The sequence below is a fragment of the Oryx dammah genome, unplaced genomic scaffold (assembly GCF_014754425.2).
Source record: "Oryx dammah isolate SB20612 unplaced genomic scaffold, SCBI_Odam_1.1 HiC_scaffold_27, whole genome shotgun sequence".
In the NCBI taxonomy this organism is placed as follows: Eukaryota; Metazoa; Chordata; class Mammalia; order Artiodactyla; family Bovidae; genus Oryx; species Oryx dammah.
In genome coordinates this window covers 7,501,334-7,515,807 of record NW_024070211.1, presented here as the reverse complement: position 1 = coordinate 7,515,807, position 14,474 = coordinate 7,501,334, and the positions used below count along the sequence as shown (strand labels likewise).

Below are 14,474 nucleotides of genomic sequence, written 5' to 3'. Positions count from 1 at the left end.
CAAGCTTCCCCTTAGAAACCCCTTCCCCTACCCCCAGGTGGAATGAACTACTCCTTCCTCTGCTCCGGGCATCTTCACCCGTTTCCGTTTGTAACCACGAGATATTTCTGAGTCAAGCAGTGAGTCAAACCCCTCCTGCATGCCTAGCGCTGGGCTAGGTGCTTTTTCGTTGATTTATGCAGCCCTAAAGGAATGAAGGGTGGAGGGAGGTATTACTACCGTCATCCTACCCATAAGAGAAGCTCTGAGGGTTGGTTAAGCCTTACTCCAAGGTTACTGAGGTGGGAGCAGGCAGGGATTTGAAGACTGATCTTCTTTCCTTTATCCCTGCTCCCCCCACCCCTTCAGGACAGTTCATCACCCTTTGTTCACATGCCTGTCTGACACCTCCATTCTTAAGCTTTTTGGGAGAGTCACTATGATTTATTTATCTTTGTTCTGGCTGGAAGATATTTCTGTAATAAATAACTGAATTGAGGATAAAAATGAAAGCTTATTAGACACCTCATCAGGGAACGTGTTCTATGTCTTCTTAGATTCTGTGTTTGTCTATTTGGCATCCATTCACCACAAGGCTAATTATATGAACTCTACTTTCTTATTTTCTGTATTTTCGATGCTCTGGCATTTGTGACCTTGCTACGTGGGGAGAAACTGCCTCTCTCAGAGTTACCCAATTCTTAGAGATAGCAAAGGGGCATGCACTCTGGGATGCTCACGGTAGCATCTGCAGTCACCCCAGATTAGAAACAATCTAAACAGCCAACAATAGGAGGTTCTGTCCCACAGACTTTGATACAGAAGCTCAACAGATTGGACAATCATTCAGAAAGCACACTTCCAGCCACCACTCAGTGACATAGGGAAACAGTCCATCAACAAGGTTAAGGAAAACAACTGAGATACAAAACTCTCCAACCCCAAATTTGGAATACTGGAAAAAGACAGGAAGGAAATTTACAGAAACAGGAACAAAGGTTGTCTCCAAGTAACGGAGCCGGTGATTTTTTAAAGTCAAACCTTCTTAGAGGGAATGAATTCCTTTTTCTGTATTTCAATGAACATTTCTTTAGATTACACATTCTCTTGTACACATGGAGGGGCTGCCTGTTTCTGTCAGTGATAAGCACGCAGACCCTGGATGTATCTGTTAGCCAATACTTCCCCATGCGACTGTCTCATTAGAAAAATATAAAATCCCCAATCTAAAAAATAATAAAAGCTCTTGCCTTGTAGGAGAAGGAAGCCTCTCTCACAGGGTTGGCACTGCTTGTGGGGAGGAGCTGCTGGAGCTGTAGGGCTGCACCATGAGCTCCGTCCATGGCGGGCTAAGGGCACAGACCAGCTGGCCGAGATCCGTAGCTGGAGGTGCTGCTAAGCCATCTTTCCTGGCGGTTCACCTCCTTCCACCAGCCATCGCCTTCTCATGTGGAAAGAGTACTTCAAGGCTCTTTTGGCCAATTTACAGCCTTTTCCTCATCTTCACTCAGAGACGTGCCAGTTTCTAGGTTTCTTCTCAGGCAGACCGACAGGGACGCATTTCCTGATTCTCGTGGTGCCCTAGCAGAAGGGGAAGAACATTAAGAATGCATGTACAATGAAACACTGAGCCGGATTTGTTACCTGAGAAGAGATTACTATCAGGACAAAACACAAGCTGCCATGAGAAGTGAGGCTATTTTAAAAATTACATCATGCCTCTGGCCACTTAATAAAGATATGGCTCACCTACCCCAAAACCATTTTCCCCAGTCCTTTAAAATCCCCTTTCCTCTTCTCCTTCACTTCCTTCCTTCTATCATACGTATGTGTGTGTGTTAGTTGCTCAGTCATGTCCGACTCTTTCCAACCCTATGGACTGTAGCCCACCGGGCGCCTCTGTCCATGGAATTCTCCAGGCAAGAATACTGGAGTGGGTTGCCATTTCCTTTTTCAGGGATCAAACGGGAGTCTCCTGCATTGCAGGCAGATTCTTCACCATCTAAGCCACAAGGGAAGCCCTCCTTCCATCATATCCTAATTTAAATGCTACCTTTCCATAGGTTCCCCTATATAAGAAGAACATGGCCTGTTCTTTTGACTTCTCTAGGACTCCAGAAAGAAAGAAAGAAAAAAATTCCTCTGCCATAAAAAACAACAAACCATCTGCATTCTGAAGGAATGAGAAGAAAAGTTATCTCCATGGAAGATGGACAAACTGGCCTGCTCCTGAGGGTCTGCCTAGGGTGATATAACATTAGACCAGGAGGCGGAAAACCTAAGGGACCAGATCATTTTGCCTCTGGGAGTCTCAGCTGCCTCACCTGTAGAACAGATGTAATAATATGGCCTTAAGTAAAACCAGCAATGATGGAAATGCTCATTAACTTCATTGGACTGAAATTTTCAGGGCATCTCAAGCTTTTCTACCAAATAGAGAAGAAAGAGAAAGTATACCCCTAGTGTTTTGGGGAGCATGGCCAAAACACCTACCACAAGGGCTAAGGGTTTCTTTGAGGTTCATGTTTAAAAAAAAATAAGCATACAAATGAGTATTATACTTGCAAAGCTTGTTATATTAATATAAAAATATTTTACATTCCTTTTGACCTGTTGTGTGCTTACCCGTTTTACCTTGGCCAAGTCATTTAACTTTTCAGCAAGTTTCCCCTGCTATGAAATATGGATATTCCACATCTATGTGTTGTTGTGAGAATTTGGTGAAATAATGCATACAAAATGCATGTACAGCAAACGGTCAATGAATATCAGTTATTATTAATTTTATTCTTACCAGTTTATTTAATTTATTTATGAATACACCTCTCTTTGTCTCAAGCAACAAATGTTTGAGGGTTTATTACATTCCAAACAGACAAAGTTTCTGACATGCTTCAAGGCATCAGAAAGATGCCTCCTATGGCTTACCCACTCCAGTATTCTTGCCTGGAAAATCCCATGGGCAGAGGAGCCTGTTGGGCCACAGTCCATGGGGTTGCAAACAGTCGGGCATGACTTAGTGACTAAACCACCATCATCCTACCAGTAGCCTCCAGTTCCTTCTGTTATCTAGCCCCAGGCCCAGGAATTCTGGCTCCTGGCGTGAAGAGCACAGTCCTATGATACAAGACTAACACTGCATTCAGTGTCTAGGAGACATCAGATACAGGGCTCAAGCCAAGGGCAGCACAAAGACCATCTAACTCAGGCTCACTTTGTCAAAGAGCCTCAAAGGTAAATGAGTGCTGCTGCCTCTAGACGAGGTTATATAATCAGTACATATATACACACCTGAAATATACTTATCAGACAGGCTTATAACTCAAATCCCATAACCAGACGTCCCTGACTGTAAAGCCCTATGAATGTTTGTAATCTTGTGAAAAGCATAATTATTCTTCACTATACTTTTATGCCTTAGAAAGGAAGAGTGGCTCCTTCAACCTCTGAGACACTCCTAGAGGCTTTCAGCCTGGAGGTGAAGGGGCACTGAAGCAAAAAGTCTGGGAAGCTGTTTGCTGAATCCCCTGTTTGATTGCTGCCTCCCAAGATCTAGCCTCCCAAGAAGAGCCTGGCATAGGGACCTCCATACATACCTACTGACTGGCTTTAGACAGGCCAGTGAAGCACCCGGTACACCTTGGCTGCTTTACAGTTGAGAAGGGAATGGCTTACTCAAGGCCTCACCCACCGCAACTCCAGAGATAAAACCCATAGAGCCAGCCCCACCCACAGCACGTCAGAGAAGCCACAGGATGTGCCAAGGCGGTCATGGGAATCCAGGCCTCCTAACCTCCTTCGGATCAGCTGGTTTCTCCAGGTGGGTTTCTGTATTTGCTTTCCTTTGTGGTGGCTGCAGTTGCTCTCATTTAATTATCTTTTAAAAAGCAGCCTCTGAGGCATCAGGGCCCACAAAGATAGAAAACTCCCCCTTCAGCTAGGTAGCATTTTGGACAGAAAGCCTTGGAGGAATTCTGTGCAAGCTGTCTTCCCTTTAAAGGCAACACATTCTTTGCCTAACGACTTTCTTTTCCAGACTGCAAAACACTATTCCAGGTCTAACATATGCCCCAGAGGCAAGAAAACCAACTCTGTGTTGCTCACCACCCCTTAAGTTTGAGGCCCACACAGCCATCCGTGAGCACGGGGGTCACTGACTCAAAAAGGGAAAGATAAATCCACTAAAGGATGACTTTCACTCCGCCCCCTAGTCCTCATCTGAGAATTATTTCACCAACCCACAATGTAGGTTTCCTAGATTAGAGAACCATCGGTCTTGGCTGCTAAGAGTTAGGGTCTGTATTAGAATTTGGCTCTATCTAAAGAAATAATTCAAACACGCCCTTTCCCACCACCTGCGGGTTCAGCTTCTGGTTGCTGAGTGCCATTTAGAAGCTTTCCCTTTCCTGGGCTTTGGCTCACGAAAGGGTTACACTCTTCAGTCCCCACCCAATGCGCTGGAAATGACTTCCAGTGGCCAGCATGGACCAGGAGTGCGTCCCCCACCCCCACCCCAGCCTTCGTCATGCACCTGCTAATTCCACTGTCTGCTATCCCTTGGAAGCCCGAGCCGGTGTGTACAGGCACAATTGTGACGAAGTCACTCCATTTCGCTTCCTGATTTGGTCAAACCTGACATTGCCTTTATTAAGGCAAACCCATGGCCCTCTCCTCGATGCGAAAATGAAAAAAGAAAAAAAAAAAGCAGCATTCTGAGCCAACGAGACCCAAACTGACAAGGCTGGTGACAGCAAAAGGAAGATGTGTATACTGGGGACGTCAGAGGATCACAAATGCCTTGGCTTTTCCTGAAACCGAAGGCTGAATTCAACCCCATCCCCACCCCCGCCTTAAGTCTAAATCACTACTCACCGGCGGCGTTTCCGCTAAGGCCCACCGATCAGAGGTTTCCGAGACAGGACGTGGACTCCTCGAGCAAGCCGGAGGCACAGCCCTCCTAAATTCCTTCCCCGACTCGAGAGATGCAGAGCGGCTGCTGTGTTGTGCTTTCCAAAGCCGCGATTCGACTTGCCAGGCTGCCTGTCAGTCAAAACTGACGGGCATCTGGCGCCGGCGAGTGGCTTCGAGGAGGAGGCGGGCGGGACAGCCTTCGGGCATTGATTGGCTGGACTGCGGAGCTCGCTGGACGCGTAGGGGGAGAGCCCCGGGGAGGCGGTTCCCCGCTGGAGCGCCGAGCTCACCTGGCGAGGGCCCCCTCTAGCGGCCACAGGGAGGACGTCGGGCTGGGTCTGGAAGGCTTCGGGTGACTTGCTCACTGCATCTGCCCTTATAGATGGGCAACCTGCCCGGGTGTCCTCCTCCCGCCTTTACCCTCGGAGCCCTCTCCCGGCTTTGCTCCCGCTGTTCCCCGACCCCACGATCTCACCAGGTATTCAAATCCTACACATCCTTCAAGGCCCGGTTCCTCCTCCCCGCCAAAGCCCCGAGGCCATAAAAAAAATCTCTCCTTGCCTGTCCTCCTGGAACGCCTGTTGGCAGCACAGTACACCCTCCCGATAACATCTGCATCTCAGTTCAGTTCAGTTCAGTCGCTCAGTCGTGTCCGACTCTGCGACCCCATGGACTGCAGCGCGCAAGGCCTCCCTGTCCATCACCAGCTCCCGGAGCCTGTTCAAACTCATGTCCGTTGAGTCGGTGATGCCATCCAACCATCTTATCCTCTGTCGTTCCCTTCTCCTCCCGCCTCCGATCTTTCCCAGCATCACGGTCTTTTCAAATGAGTCAGTTCTTCTCATCAGGTGGCCAAAGTATTGGAGCTTCAGCTTCAGCATCAGTCCTTCCAATAGCAATACTTAAAAGTCCTCCCATAAGCCTAGCACTTGATGAATGCTTCCGTAATGTACCACCGTAATAGTTCTAACTGCTTCAAGGATATATTGAACAATATATCCTTGTTATTGAACTGATACAGTGTTCACTATATTGAACAACAGTCTAGCCGATATTTTATAAGAACTATAATGGAGTATAACCTTTAAAAATCGTGAATCACTATACTGCACACCTGTAACATATCATACAGCAACTATCCTTCAACTAAAAATTAATTTTTTGAAAAATAAAATGTATTTTAAAAAATAATTAACAGGTGCAGGGAGCTTCGCTGTTTCACATTTCATTCCAGATCCTCTCAAAAACCCACTGAGTGAGACATTGGGCTCACGCCTGTTTTACGGATGAAGACATGATATTTGGATAGAGACCTCAACTGTGAGAAAGAGGCCGTTGTGGTGCAGACCCTGACACCGAGTGAGCTGAGAGAGAACACCGGTCAGCGGAACGCGGTTGACAGAATTGTAGCAGCTGCCCAAAGGAAAGCGTGGCAGGTGTGAGATTTTTCTAGGGGCGTGGGAGGGAGGCGCTGAGATCAGAGGGCTGGGGACATGAAGATGTTTGGATTTCACCCTAAGTTTAAAGGGGAGCCCTTGGAGGGTTCTAAGTGGGGGAGTGACAAGATCACTGATTGTCCTGGACCTGGGCAGCTCCATGGCTGTCCTTGTACGTTGTTGCCCATTATCAGTCTTTTTTCTTTGACTATCATAAAGAGGGCTTCAATGAATGTTAGTTCTTTTAGGGTTATTCCTTGAAGCAGGGTTTCTGGATGAGCAAAATTCTAAGCCGTTGCGCCTATCACGAGATTTAGGAGGTTGTCTAGATAAGCCCGCATTAAGTTTCCACGCCCATCCTGACGTAGTTAACCTGAACCCCCAAATTCTGGCCGCTTCCCAGCGGTTTTTGAAATGCCTCTGATCATTGGCCAACAACTTTTCACGCTAAAGAAACGGAGGATACCATTGGCTCGAGTTCATCAGGAAGCGGGCAGAAGGTGGAAGCTAGAACGCTAGGCTTGTGGTTGCCATAGCGACAGGAGGCCGGCCGGCCAGATTCAGCCCAGGGGGACAGACGAGGTAGGTAGCCATCCCTTTTGGGGGACGAATGCTGGGGTCGTGGGGAGGAGGACCCGGCGCACAGCATTAGACGCCGACTGAGACCCCCGCCGGCCCCGTGCGTAATTCCGATGCCAAGCTAGGTGGTACCGCGAGAGCCTGAAGAACCCACTGTTGGAAGTTCCCCTCCCTGGAGTGTGCCTTCAGAGTCCCCACCTGAAAAGTGGCGATAAGAACCAGGGCATGCCTTCCCCGTGGAGCTCCGGTGAGGGGCGTACGCTACTGATTCACCCGCCTCAGTCCAGGCGAATGTACAAACATTAGGGGGCATCAGGCAGCAGGTGGACGGCAAATAGCTCAGTTCTAATCCCGGGTCCACTCCATCTCCTTGGGTGTCCCTCCTCCTTGCTGGGCGCCTTGGTTTACTCATCTGTAAAACGAAAGGGTGTGATTGGAATCTAGAGATCACTGGTGGTGGTGGTGGTTTAGTGGCTAGGTCGAGTCCGACTCTTGTGACCGCGTGGACTGTAGCCTGCCAGGCCCCTTTGTCCATTGAATCCTCCAGGCAATAATACAGGAGCCGGTTGCCATTTCCTTCTCCAAGGGATCTTCCCGACCCAGGAATTGAACCCGGGCACTAGCCAGCTCCTAAAGTTTCTTCTAGCTCTTAGAAACACTTTTCTCAACTAAAGAAAAATATCAAATGGATTATTTACCTGAGCGTGCTTAGAAAAATGTAAAATATTTCCAAGATGCACGATAGCATTATAACTGAATCAATAAAAATCTCATATAGTCAAAACTACTCATGTAAAGCCCATAAAATTACCTAAAAGGTAACAGAATACATGCTATATTAGTATATATTGGTATACTTATACCAATACTAATAGTATATATTGTATATACTTGTATATATTGGTATACTTGTACCAATATATACCAATAGATATATTGTATATACCTGCAGTATATATTGGTATACTTGTACAGTAATATACACATTTAAATGTATGAAATATGTAATACTATAAGATAAATGGGGCTTCCCTGGTGGCTCAGATGGAAAGGTTTTTTTTTTAAACAGAGATGGTAGAATTAAAACATGGCTATAGTTGTAGTCATGTGAGTTAAATCTTTAAAGAATGTAGCTCCTGATGGAAAGAGTTGTATTATGAGTGCATCTGTATTCATTCTAGATGAAGAAGTGAAGTGAAAGTTGCTCAGTCATGTCCGACTGTTTATGACCCCATGGGCTATACGGTCCATGGAATTCTCCAGGCCAGAAAACTGGAGTGGGTAACCTTTCCCTTCTTCGGGAGATCTTCCCAACCCAGGAATCGAACCCAGGTCTCCCGTATTGGAGGTGGATTCTTTGCCAGCTGAGCCACAAGGGAAGCCCATTCATTCTAGATAAAATGTGTCTATTCCTAGTATTCATCTATTCATTCAAGCCACAAATATTTATTGATCAATTGCTGTGTGCCAGGAAACAGTCTGAGGATTCAGTGATGAATGTCTTATTAAGATCATAAACAAAAAATATTATATATATAATATATAAAATATAATGTGGGTAGTGAAAAGTGCTTTGAGAAAAATAAAGCAGAGTCAGATGGGGCTAGAGAGACATAGGTGGTGCTTCCCAAGAGAGAGTGGCCAAGGAAGTCATCCGTCATCCCAAAGGCAGTTCGAGGACTGACCCAGATGAATCTGGTGACAAGGTGAGATGGTGCCCAGTATAGCAAAGGGAGGAATCCCCATGTTACAAGTATTTTGCAGAAGCTGAAGAGGTCCCTCGTGGAGAAGACGGTTAGTTTTTAAGAGATAGGTTATGACTGCTGCCTTCAAATATCTGAAGAATAGTCACATAGAACAGTGTCTTTTCACCTTTCTGACTGTGATCTGTGGTAAGAAATATATTTTATATTGTGACCCAGCATTCATGTAACAAAAACTTCACAAAAGGCTGTTAAGCTGTGACCTACATTTCAAAACTCACCAATGTGGAAGAGGAGTGAAGCTTATTCTGAGCTCATTCAGGCAGGAACTTTCTAGCAATTAGAACTCTTAGCAGTGAACTGCCTCAGGAATTTTCAAACTGAGTTCTGGGGAGCCCCAGCATCCTGGGAAAATTACATTTTGAAAACGCTATGCAATATCCTAGCTTTTATGAGATCAATCATACATACTCAGGGGTGATCAATGTCAACATTTAGCATGCTAACATTTAATGTGTGCTGCTTTAGAGATTATTAGAGTGTTCAGGGTAGGCAGAAGTCAGACTTCTGGGTTCAAAGTCTGATTCTACCTCTTACTTGTGGTATGACCTTGAGCAAGTCACATAACCCCTCCCTCTGACCATCAGTTTTCTTATCTGTAAATGGGGATAATACCTCACTGGACTATTTGAAGGATTGTATAAGATATTTTATAAAGGCATCTAGGAGTGTTAGGGCTCAAGAAATGATAGCTATTATTTTAAACTGTTAATGTATTATCAATGTGCATACATTAAAACCTAAAGTTAATAAAAGCCTACTGTAGGCCAGGCAGCATTAACTACTTCTTGTGGTTATCATATTTATTTCTCACAAGCATCTTAAGAAGAAGGTACTGTTATCAATCTCAGTTTATCGAGGAGAAAATGGATTCAAAAGGTCAAGTGACTCATCCAAAATTAGAACTATTAAGTGGCAGAACCCAGGACTATTAACCTTGAACACAGAAATGGATACTCTTGATCATTGCACTGGCCCTCACCTGAGAACTGCTTGAGCATATGCTGTTAATTAGGAAGGTGATATGTCTTCATTGCTCTTTCTTAGATTCCAGGCCCATGACATCCTGTCATGAACAGTTATACGAGCAAGTGTACCAGTGAGGCACACCTGGGCAGTGCTCCGTCCACACCTGGGCTGCACCTTCTCTCATCCTGGCTTCACAGGTATGCAGTAAGGAGGCTGGAAAGCATTATTAATAGTGTTGTCTTTGGGTGGTAGGAATGGATTGCTTTTAAAATCTTTTAAACTTCTTATCTTTCCAAAAACTGGACAATATGCACATATCACCATTGTCATAGGAAAGTTTAATTTTTTCTAATCACCTACAATTATAGCACACTAAAGGTCCGTCTAGTCAAGGCTATGGTTTTTCCAGTGGTCATGTATGGATGTGAGAGTTGGACTGTGAAGAAAGCTGAGCGCCGAAGAACTGATGCTTTTGAACTGTGGTGTTGGAGAAGACTCTTGAGAGTCCCTTGGACTGCAAGGAGATCCAACTAGTCCTTTCTAAAGGAGATCAGCCCTGGGATTTCTTTGGAGGGAATGATGCTGAAGCTGAAACTCCAGTACTTTGGCCACCTCATGCGAAGAGTTGACTCATTGGAAAAGACTCTGATGCTGGGAGGGATTAGGGGCAGGAGGAGAAGGGGACGACAGAGGATGAGATGGCTGGATGGCATCACTGACTCGATGGATGTGAGTCTGAGTGAACTCCAGGAGTTGGTGATGGACAGGGAGGCCTGGCGTGCTGCAATTCATGGGATTGCAAAGAGTCAGACACGACTGAGCGACTGAACTGAACTGAACATCATTTATTCCATTCTTCATTCATTAGTATTTATAAATGATGTAAATTACTTAGGGAGAAAAAAAAGATGAACAAAATAAAACTCAAGTCTGTTTATGAAAGATTAACTCTATGAAAATTTAATTATGTTCCTGCTGTTAATGACTAAAAACAGACAAATACATGAAGCATGGTTTTTAGACAGTGAACAACAGGGACCCCAGTTCTGTAATCCCTGAGAGAAGAAAAACAGGGTGAGCCCCACAACTGCTCCAGCTAATGCTGGAGAGAGTTTCTAGGCCACAGTTCAGGGAGAGGGAAACCCACACAAAGTCCAGCTATCTGAGCTGGGTAGATAGAAGTCAGGATTCAGGGAGAACAAAGAGGCTGGAATTTACAGGTAATGGATGGACCTGCACAGAAGAAGATCAGAAATAGGAAGAGAAATAATGGACACATGCATGCAAAGAACCTAAGACTCAGGAAAGAGCCACCGAGAGCAGCATAAGACCCCAAAATTGTACATATGCGTATCTCTGCTCTTTCATATCTCCTTCCACTTAGGTCACCACAGAGCACTGAGTAGGGCTCCCTGTGCTGTAAAGTAGGTTCTCCTTAGTTACCTGTTTTATATAATAGCAATTATATGTCAACTCCAATCGCCCAGTTCATCCCATCACCTGAACAATTTCTGGGTCTTTCTTACACAGAACTGGGACTACTTGATGTTCCCACAAACCAGAATAGAGACACACTATATTAGATGAGGACTGGTTGGGTAGAGTCCATAGAAACATCATGTCTTAGTAGTGGAGCTAAATTATTCTCAGAATTCACCATGTGTGAAAATGAAAGTCACTCAGTCGTGTCCGACTCTTTGCAACCCCATGGACTGCAACACACCAGGCCTCCCTGTCCTTCACCATCTCCTGGAGCTTGTTCAAACTCATGTCCGTTGAGTCAGTGATGCCATCCAACCATCTCGTACTCTATCGTCCCCTTCTCCTCCTGCCTTCCTGCCTTCCATCTTTTCCCAGCATCAGGGTCTTTTCCAGTGAGGCAGCTCTTTGCATCAGGTGGCCAAAGAAATGGAGCTTCAGCTTCAGCATCAGTCCTTCCAATGAATATTCAGGTCTGATTTCCTTTAGGATGGACTGGTTGGATCTCCTTGCAGTCCAAGGAACTCTCAAGAGTCTTCTCCAATACCACAGTTCAAAAGCATCAATTCTTTGTTGTTCAGCCTTCTTTATGGTCCAACTCTCATATCTATACATGACTCCTGGAAAAACCATAGCTTTGACTATACAGACTTTTGTTGGCAAAGTAATGTCTCTGCTTTTTAATATATTGTCTACATTTGTCATACCTTGTCTTCCAAAGAGCAAGCATCTTTGAATTTAAAATTAATATGATTTACCAAATGTGTTGGTGAGGATGTCTAGCAATTGTAACAAACTACTGATACATGCAACCACATGGAAGACTCTCAAAAGCATTGTGCGAAGTGAAAAAAGAGACACAAAATGGTATATACTATATAATTACCCATATATGACATCTAGAAAAGGCAACTATTGTGACAGAAAGCAGAGCAGTGGTTGCCAGGTGCCAGAGTTGTGGGGTGGGTATTGACTGCAAAGAGACATAGGGAGCTTTTTGGAGAGATGAATATGTTTATATTTTAATTTTGGTGGTATTTTACACAATTGTAAACCTTCACCAAAACTTAGAATTGTACATGCACTTTGAATTAATGAATTACCATGTATGTGAGTTATATCAATAAGATAAATGTGTGAAATTCAAGCCTTCAGGAGCTCTGTAAACACCACCAGCAAAGAACACTTTACAGAGTTCCTACTACAGGCAGTGCAATGTGGGATTTAGGGTTGTAGAAACTGGTAAATCTTAGCCTCTACCCACAAGACTTCTGTTTACCCAACAAATATAACAGAACCCAATTAACACGATTAATAAAATCATGAAATGATTCCTACAAATGTTGTATTTTGCTGTTTCAGGTGCTTAGAAGAACATGTAGTCAAGTTTTTCATCAAACAAATGGAACATATCACAGAACTTTGCTAAGATGGACAACTCTACACAAAAAGACCAACACTCTGGCAAAAAATATTCCAGAAAGGCTAACAAAGTACAGAAAGGTCTAGTGAACTTTATAACAGAGGTCTTTGGGAGGGGAGGAGCAAGCTCCTGACGTATGTTTATTTCAGTATGTAAGAGCAAATTTTAGGGGAATTTTAAGTGCTGGTTTATATTCGCAAGGCTGTTCTTAAGGATATCAAATAGATTGCTTTAGTCATCCTTCCACTGCTTCGAGGGTGATGATTGGAAAGAAACTATGAGAAGAAAGGATGGAGGGGAGAGAAGGAGGAAGAGATCTTATTTTACTTCCTAAAACTTAACCCAAGCCCCCACCATGCTGGGTTGTTGGAAAATCTGACACAAATGACTTGTTTCAAGGTTTCGATCTTTCTCAGTGGAGAGAGGTGATGTGGTCTGGGTCACCCATGCAGACAGGTGGCAGATGCTTGCTCAGCCCATGTGCTCTTCTGGTTTTGTTAGTATGCACTAATCCTGGACTACACCTGGACTTGGGGAATCGTGGCTGAGGCTGCAAATTTTGACATCCTCACTCACTCCACCACTGTTTCTTTTGGGGTAGGGGGGTTATTACCACCTCCCTGGTGGGCTTCTACAGTCTCTGCTGCTCTCAGACCCAGAGCTGGACCTTTCTTCCTTCCTCCCATCTTTTGATGTATTGCTGTCTCTTTTTCTTGAATACTTTCAAATTGAAGCTTCATGTATATTCAGAAAATAAATCATAATTGTTCAGCCTAATGGTCACAAAGAAAGCACCACTTACGGAGTCACTTCTCAGACCCAGAAACGGACACTCCACAGCATCCCAGAAGCCCTTGTCTTGCCGCTTCATGGGCACTGTCCCTCTTCTCTGCAAGTGTCAACACTATAGCTCACCTGACTTTTAATGTCAGGTTACCTTAATGACTTTATCATTTTATTATCATTAATTACTTTAGTCTGTTTTGAACTTCCTATAAATTGGAATCATACAGTATGAACTCTTTCAGGCTTTTTTCTTCCCTCGTGGTACATTTGACAGATGTAACTTCATGTTTCATGTTATCAGTAATTAGCTCATTTTCATTGCTGTGAAGTTTTTCTTTGACTGAATGTACCATAATTTGTTTATCCGTTATACTATTGAAGGACATTTGGATTGTTTCCAGTTTTGAGCTATGACTAAAAGCTTCCGTGACTATTCTTGTTCTTGTCTTTGGACATACGTGTATATACTCTTTGGGTCTACGCCGAGGAGAATTACTGGGTCATAGAGTGTGCTTATGATCAGCTTAGTTGATACTACCAGTTTTCCAAAGTGGATGTGCCAATTTTATTTCCTTGCAAGCGGTGTATGAGGATTCCACTTGCTCCACATCATCCCCACCATTTTTAGCTCACGCTTTTAAACTGTATTGTCCTTTGGTTAGTAAGATTGAGCACTTTTTCAAATGTTGGCTTATCTTTAGGATATTCTCTTTGGAGAAATGACTGTTCAAGTTTTTTTCTATTGGGTTTTTCTTCTCTTAGGCATTCTTAAAAACATGCTAGAAATGCATCCTTTTTGGCTATATGTAAATACCTTCCCTGAGTCTGTGACTTTCCTTTACATTCTCTTCAGTTCAGTTCAGTTCAGTCACTCAGTCATGTCCAGCTCTTTGCGACCCCATGGACTGCAGCACACCAGGCTTCCCTGACCATCGCCAACTCCCAGAGTTTACTCAAACTCATGTCCTCTGAGTCCATGATGCCATCCAACCACCTCATCCTCTGTTGACCCCTTCTCCTCCCACCTTCAATCTTTCCCAGCATCAGGGTCTTTTCAGATGAGTCAGTTCTTCACTTTAGGTGGCTACAATATTGGAGTTTCAGCTTCAGCATCAGTCCTTCCAATGAATATTCAGGACTGATTTCCTC

The 14,474-nt window shown here is 44.4% G+C and overlaps 2 protein-coding genes across 3 annotated transcripts in view; one reads left to right on the top strand and one right to left on the bottom strand.

Annotated features, from left to right (window-relative positions):
• NIPAL3 (NIPA like domain containing 3) overlaps window positions 1-14,474 on the bottom strand; it is a 73,672-nt gene that overhangs the window by 49,825 nt on the left and 9,373 nt on the right. The window contains exons 2-3 of one of the 2 annotated variants that reach the window (XM_040229634.1): window positions 4,852-7,317; window positions 1,230-1,560 (exon numbers count right to left, since the gene is read on the bottom strand). In XM_040229634.1, coding sequence (XP_040085568.1) covers window positions 1,230-1,322 — 93 coding nt within the window. In that variant the 5' untranslated portion in view covers window positions 1,323-1,560; window positions 4,852-7,317. The other variant, XM_040229635.1, reaches the window with a different exon arrangement.
• STPG1 (sperm tail PG-rich repeat containing 1) overlaps window positions 6,797-14,474 on the top strand; it is a 61,359-nt gene continuing 53,681 nt past the window's right edge. Inside the window, exons 1-3 of the mRNA XM_040229652.1 lie at window positions 6,797-6,908; window positions 9,716-9,834; window positions 12,479-12,619. Of these exons, the coding sequence (XP_040085586.1) occupies window positions 12,547-12,619 (73 nt within the window). The 5' untranslated portion in view covers window positions 6,797-6,908; window positions 9,716-9,834; window positions 12,479-12,546. The remainder of the gene's footprint in view (window positions 6,909-9,715; window positions 9,835-12,478; window positions 12,620-14,474) is intronic.